The sequence below is a fragment of the Toxorhynchites rutilus genome, chromosome 3 (genome assembly GCF_029784135.1).
Source record: "Toxorhynchites rutilus septentrionalis strain SRP chromosome 3, ASM2978413v1, whole genome shotgun sequence".
NCBI classification, from domain to species: Eukaryota; Metazoa; Arthropoda; class Insecta; order Diptera; family Culicidae; genus Toxorhynchites; species Toxorhynchites rutilus.
This window is the reverse complement of record NC_073746.1, coordinates 325,889,687-325,897,151: the sequence shown is the minus strand read 5'-3', so window position 1 is coordinate 325,897,151 and position 7,465 is coordinate 325,889,687. Positions and strand designations below refer to the sequence as shown.

Below are 7,465 nucleotides of genomic sequence, written 5' to 3'. Positions count from 1 at the left end.
GAATTTATAATGTACTAGCTGACCCGTCAAACTTCGTCCCGCTCAAAATTTGTTTTATGTAATTAATACCTTCAAACATTCACTTTTTCTTACTAAGCGCAAGTTCATGAGTCCAATCGCTGTTCATTGATTGATCTTCTAATCGACTCCGTTGAATTTACCTTTAACTATAAAATTCCTAGTACTTCTACCAAAACTCATCATTATAATATCAGATTATTTTCAAACACAATTCTCGTTCAAGATTTTTGAACCACTTGCAAATAACATGTTTCTCCGTTACATGGAATAAATGTTTGATACAGGAAACATGATAGAATAAAAACAGACCCCTCTCCTCTTCACCCCTTAGAGGGGGGGGAGGAGTGTCTATTCACCATAGAAACGTTTCGTGGCCCCCAAAATCTTTACATGCCAAATTTGGCTCCATTTGCTTGATTAGTGTTCGAGTTATTCAGAAATTTGTTTTTCATTTGTATGACAGCCCACCCTAAGAGAGGGAGGAGGAGTGTCGAACCACCTTAGAAATGTTGCTTCCCCATAAAACCTCCACATACCGAATTTAGTTCCGTTTGTTTGATTAGTTCTCGAGTAATGCAGAAATTTGTGCTTCATTTGTATGGCAACCTCCACTTAGAGAGGGGGGTGGAGTGTCTAACCACCAGAGAAACATTTATTGCACCCTAAAACCTCCACATGCCAAATTTCGTTTCATTGCTTGATTAATTCTCGAGTAGTGTAGAAATTTGTGTTTCATTTGTATAGCAGCCCCTCCTTAGAGAGGGGGGAGGGGTCTCTAACTATCATGAAAACCTTCCCCGGCCCAAAAAAACCCTACATACCAATTTTCATGTCGATCGGTTCAGTAGTTTTGGAGTCCATAAGAATCAAACAGACAGACAGACAGAAATCCATTTTTATATATATAGATAGATGGATAGATTAAGATTATTATTCAATCGAATGTGAAAACGGAAACCGCATTGAATCGCAATATTTTGAGACGTGATCTTCCAGGGCTTCTTCGTGGTAATTAAGTGATACTAAAGTTGCGCGTTTCAGAAGTGCGTTTGGTGTGATTTCAACAGTATGTGAAATATTCCATGCAGAAAATAGGAAAATCTGTTGTTTTTTTTTTTTTCAATAAAGTTTGTACGTGTTTAAAAGGGTATTAGAAACTTGTTCAGACTTAAATTTTATATCAGCACTCAAAGCACTTTGTTAGCGTATCTGTCAAAGAACTCAACCGTTACAAGACCTTCCAAACTATCGAACCATCCGGCGTTTGCCTTCGGCTTCAACCCTGCAGCCTCCACCGTCTGTTCGGTAATTATTCCCTTTAACCCGGTCAACAGTTTTCCCAACGACTCTCGCTCATTGACAGTATTGGTGTGACCGGCGATGTTCAGAATTATATTGCTGAATGTTTCTTCTCCAAGAGTGCTACAATGAAAACAGAAACATCACACTGCGAACAACAGAAAGTACTTCCAGGTCTTACTTTTTCAATGACTGTGCGTTTTCTACCGTCATTAAATATTCCACCATCACATCAATGCCCTCCCGTCCACCCGCAACAATTGCGTCCACAATCTGCGACCTCTCAGTTGATAAGAAGTTCCGCGAGGTAGACTGAACCACCGACAGCAGCTCCCTCACACTTTGAGCATCCTTGGTACAACCCAACGCCGTGATAATATCAGATCGTTGTGCTTGGTTCTTCGAAGAGAATAGTTTTTCGAGCAAAAATAACAACTCTCCATGAGTTCCGTTGCGTAAACCGTAGCAATATACAGTGGCGACAACGTCTGGGTGAACGGTCATCGCCGTTTCGACCTCCAGTTTCAACCGTGCGTTCATTCTACTCAGGCAATCCTTCAGTCCCATCCGGCAGGCCCAACTGGCGATGATTTGTTTAAAGTACTTGGTGATCGTATATTCGTTCTCTGTTACATCATCCACCAGGAATATATCGTACACGTCGGAAACAATTTCACTAACGAAATTCTCGAAACCAAGATAGTGCTCAGTACCGCGTAGTTTACCATAGAAATAATTCAGGACATTGTTGGCAGCGGCCCAGGGAACATAGGCGACCTCGAGACGTAAACAGGACAGCAACCGTAACACTATGGCCATGTCCAGGCTCTCCGAACGGGCAAGGTGGAAGGCATCGTCGATTAACTGTGCGCGATTGTCGTGATGAATGGGATTATTCGGACCAGTTGATAATGCTTCAATGATCAGCTCCCAATTCCGTTGATCGTAGTTTACCCGGTAGTATCCGAATTGTTCGCGGTTGAAAACAATCCACTGATTGTTTGCGGTGCTGGTTGTGATTTTAGCGGCCTTTTCGGTCAGCCATTGGACTTTGCTGTCTCCTGGAGAACTTGAATTGGCATAATTGTAGGGAATATACCAAACGTGATCGTTGGGGAGTCGTCCATCGGCTAGGAACCGTTCCTGTGAGAGTATGATGCTACCAGCGTTGTATAGACGGTGAACGTTCAGCACTGGATAACCGGATGCATTCGTCCATGATTCCATCACCTTTTTTAAACTGAATTGTTCTGGAATCAAGTTACGTCCCTCGATCGCCCTCTCCAGACCCGCGTAAAGATCGTCTGGCGTTGCGCTATCTAATTGTCGATTCTTGAAGTAGTGGTTCAAACCTTCCGTCCAATTATCAATACCGATCACTTCACGCAACATGTTGAGGACGCTTGCAGCTGTGGAAGAATTCTATATAGAATTAAAGCTGACTGAAGCAATTTGAAACTTCACCTACACTTCTGGTAGGCAATCACGTCAAACAATCTCCACACTTCATCCTGTGAAGCTGCCGGGTGGTTCATCGGGCGAACACTTTCACTAGCGTCCTGACCCAATGCTCGCTGCAGAACCTCTACCTTGAACAGCTGCCAGTATCGCAGCTCGGGGTAAGCCAATGCAGTCGCATAGTATTCATAAAGCGCCGCGAAACCCTCGTTCAACCAAATATAATCCCACCATTTGGGGCTAACCAGATTCCCAAACCATTGGTGAGCGAATTCGTGCGCGATAATCGTGGTGACCCGCTTCTGACTCCGATAGCCGTTTAGCTTGGCGTTGAACAATAGGGCCGGTTCGCTGAAAGCACAACGCTCATGATACATACTGTCATGATTTGGAATCTTGATTGATGAACTCACCCGTAGGTAACCAAACCCCAGTTTTCCATCGCTCCGCTGCCTCGATCGGGGATGGCAATTTGGGTCATCTTAGGCATATATTCAAAGTACGACACACCAGTGTGGTTACCCAACGCATGAAGCATCTTTGTGCCCACCTCCAGTGCATAGTCCATTTCCTCAGCAACATTTGGTCGTGCTAAAATCTCATTTTTACCATTTATTTTCACCTTAAAATTTGTGACCGCGAATGCCAACAGATAGGTCGATATCCTCGGCGTCGGAACGAACTTAGTGATTCGGTAATCTTCCGACTCCTGAATGGTTTCGACTGGCATGTTCGCAACAGCACTGTAATTTTTGTGGTGCTCTACCCACAATGTGATCGGGGCCTTCAGATCCGGTTCGTCGTAGCACGGAAACACTCGACGCGCAAGAGTAGCTTGGAAATGAGTTGACCCAACATAGTTGACCACGTCGTTATCATCCCGGTAGGATGATATCAGATATCCGCTCTGATAGTTTCTCATCGTGCCGGAATAGTGCACCCTGAGGATGTACCTTCCTGCTTCGAGCTGGCGTTGGCAGATGAAAACAACATGTTCGATGCGTGTGTCGATCATGAAGCTCGGATTATCAATCAGCTCCGAATCGTTTGATTGGGTCGGCACTGCAAGCAACTCGGTCGACTGAATGTCGAGTTCCTGCAGGTGCATCGTCACATTCACCGTGGGCTGCACAACCTCAAAGTTGATTTCGGCCATCGCCTGGAATGTGCGATTGTTGTTGTGCACATCAGTGATCAAATGGATGAAGTATTTGAGTGGAACAGTGTCTGTTGGGAGGAAATAAGACCGGTCGATTTCGCGACGATTCGAGACGTGTGTCGAATTTAAATTAATCGAAGTGCGCTCTCGAAGTGGACTGATTGCCGACACGGCAACACTCGCGATAAGCACTAATATACACGATTGGACCACATTTGTCCCCATTCTATGACCGTTCGGTGTGAAATAAGACAAGAAACTGGTTTGTCCCAATGAGTGAGAATTGAATTTTAAAGTACCTGTGGATGCATAGATAACGATAACGAGTGAAGCAGCCAAATTGCGCTTCCTAATCTTTCAAGCAAGAGACACACTCTGTGATATCGATAATCGATTGTTCACTACTCTGGAAAAGTACGTGAAGATAAGATCAAAGATAGTTTTACAGAATTGTGTATCTGAAGATGCAAACAGAAGCAAATGCATCATTCTGTATTTGATAACTAATTCTCTGTAGATGGAGAAAGCGTTCAAAATTTCCCAGCCATGTTCTCTGTTTGCTTCTATATCTAGTTGGTGTTCGCCAGAAAAAAAATAGGTATACAAGTATGATTTCACAGATTTTTCACAGATTTTTCACAGGCATTCGATTAAAACATAACACACCGCTACTTTATTCGATCGGAATCCATAACCTTGATCCATCTTTCAGACAATATATGGATACCACGCTAGTAAAAGTCTGGTTGTTTTTTTCATAACATCGGTATTGCTCTCCAGAAAGTGCAAACGCCATGGACCAGAACGAGAGAGCAATTTCTGAGGAATATGACGGGTGCAAAGATGCTTTATTACCTAATCACTTTATATAAAAAAAAATTTTAAGGGGTTGTATCTAGGACACGACCGCATATTTTCGACGTAGAACTACGTAATTATATTATGCAATCCACTTGTTTACCACATCGAATATTATTTTAGAATGCATCGAAATTGTTGTAATAGATTATGTTCTTCGTTACAAATAAATTTGATGAACGTCTTTGAACGTTTGAACGTTTGATATGATGCCTACGACTACCAAAATATGTGAACGGAAGAATCGTCAAACGATCATTGTATTTTACATTTCCCTCTAAAAATATTGCACATCTCATGTTTACGTAGTTCTCGAACCGCGAAAGCTCATTCATCTCTGGTATCTGAAATGACGATTTCCCCAGGCTTCTCAGTTTTAAAGTACGTTTAAACGAAACATAGTGCGGTCTGCACAACGACAAGCGAGTACAAAAGTACTCAACACCAAAAATTACCACCGACTTGCACTAATTTGCAAAACGGATTCCCCAGGCACATTAATTTTGAAGTTCGTGTTAGGGAAACACAGCTCAGTGGGAAAAAAATACCCCCGACATGCATGTAGAGCGGATTTCCATAAATACATCGATTTTGAAGTCTGTGTTGGAGAAACCGTAAATTGGGCCAATCAGTTCGGGCGTTTAATTAACGCTTGACATTTTACAGTTATTCAATTGTTCATCATATGAAAAATAATATTTTATTAATTGTGATAGAAGCGTAGAAATATTTCTTATCAATTGATGCAAACATCTTTCCGATCTGTTAAGAAATGTTCGAGTTATGAGCATTCGAAATACGGGTAGGATTAGCACACAAATTAGCCAATAAATTTTCCGATTGAACGTGTTAATCGTTTTGCGTGGTTTCTTTTTCCATGTTATTTGTTTTCAATGACCAAACTGGCATTTCGAGTTCGACGAAACCAATACAATTGAGGATGGTGAAAAATTATACCAAAAACGGTGATTGACCATTACTCACGTAAAGAAAAAAAGTTGGAGGGTTGTGCCCGAGATATGAAGTTGACGTTACGGTATTTTTTGCATTTTGATTTAGAACATCTTTGAACAAGATACATTCTCTGGAACCAATTCAACTGGCAGTTTACGTCGGTGTGATTCACTATGGTATTGCATCATTCGTGGCCGTCACATACTGGCGGTGAAAATCGTTCGAAAAGGAATGGAAATGGAATGATATTTAGTTTTTCAATTCGTACCCTCAATATGATTCCGAAAGTCTAATCCTACGTCAAAATTTGTTAAATAGAAACCAAGCAACCCTGAAAACATTCGTTGGTAAAATAGCAAGTCGGCAAAACAAATGTATGGGAAAAAGGAAGTTCTTCCAGTTTTCATGAATTTAAACCATTTAGAGATTAGCGAATTGTAATGTGTAGCGCATCAAACAAATTTCCGATTCGATTGGTATACAAATCATGAGAATTCGTTCCCAGTGAAAATAGTTATCAACGTTAACTTTATTTCATAAAAACGTGACCTGTTTTCTGATTTGGCACCCTTCCTGAAAGACGTAGTTCTACGTCAAAAATCAACCTATTCTGAGAGGGTATTGCCAACTCCGACACGTGCAAAAGTTGGTGCAAAATCCTTCCGACATTGATAACTAATACTGAAACGGTAAAAAATATAAGCAATATACAGCATCGAGTTTTGCTTCAACAGCATCCCGTATGCTGCTCAGCAACTGATGTATGTAATTGATCTCTACTCTATCAATATATATGGTGCAGAATCTCGATTGCGATGCACAACTGCAGTTTGAGCCACTTCCACTGTTAGCTTCAATTGTTTCGGTCCACTTCCATCAACCGGTTGATTCTAGTCGATATGCGATAATGGTCATGGATATAACACGATCCTGTGGGTGTAGAAATATGACACCACAAGCACAAGCAAATGCTTCCGTACGGTTGGCTAATAGAGAGGGAAGCCAACCCGTGGTTTTAAGCTTTGAACCATCGGAATGACTGATGTTATTTTCACCGTTCCACCACCTGTCTATTTTTACATTCCACCCGAACACAACATGGATAGTTGTTTCAGATACACTCCAAATTGAATGAAGCATGTAAATCTTCCTTCACTTCTCAAATTGTTCCCGCAATCATATTCTCTGCTTCTTCGATTGAATTCCGCTTTTGCGGTTCGCAACAGAAGTAAACTTTCCGTCTTTTACGATAGCATTGAAGCGAATCTTCACCCAGCTTCTGCAAAATGCAAGCGCATGACAAACAAGCAAATGAACTAGCAGCTGCATGTCGACATCATTAGAACGGCATCCGGGAGGTCCTCGAGTGGAACGCTTACATTCCCAGAGTTTGTTACCAACGGAAACCACCATCAGAAGCAAGATTAGTCTTAATCCGAACATCCTTGTGCTTCTTGGTGGTGACACAAATCATCCTGTTGGTCCTTGAAATATTGTGCTGCTCATGCGGCTCGCTCTGTAACAATGTTCTCCAAATGACCGGGTTCGTAGCTGTGCATACTTCCTTCACAATCAATGTGGTGCTCATTTAGGTATTACATGCTACGCAGAAGCACCCTAGTCGATGACAATGCTTGCATTTTGAATGACAGGACTGCAGACAAAACTACATTATACGCGCTCTAGTAATTCTAGCTCGTGAAAACACGTTCACAT

At 41.8% G+C, this 7,465-nt stretch overlaps 1 protein-coding gene across 1 annotated transcript; it reads right to left on the bottom strand.

The window, feature by feature from the left end:
* Positions 1-239: 239 nt before the first annotated feature.
* On the bottom strand, positions 240-4,185 carry LOC129776455 (aminopeptidase N-like). Its single transcript, XM_055782112.1, has 4 exons — positions 3,192-4,185; positions 2,789-3,129; positions 1,502-2,729; positions 240-1,443 (listed from the first exon to the last, which is right to left on the bottom strand). The coding sequence occupies exons 1-4, from the start codon at positions 4,160-4,162 to the stop codon at positions 1,209-1,211; spliced, it is 2,775 nt and encodes a 924-aa protein (XP_055638087.1). The 5' UTR covers positions 4,163-4,185; the 3' UTR covers positions 240-1,208.
* Between the last annotated feature and the right edge of the window lie 3,280 nt (positions 4,186-7,465).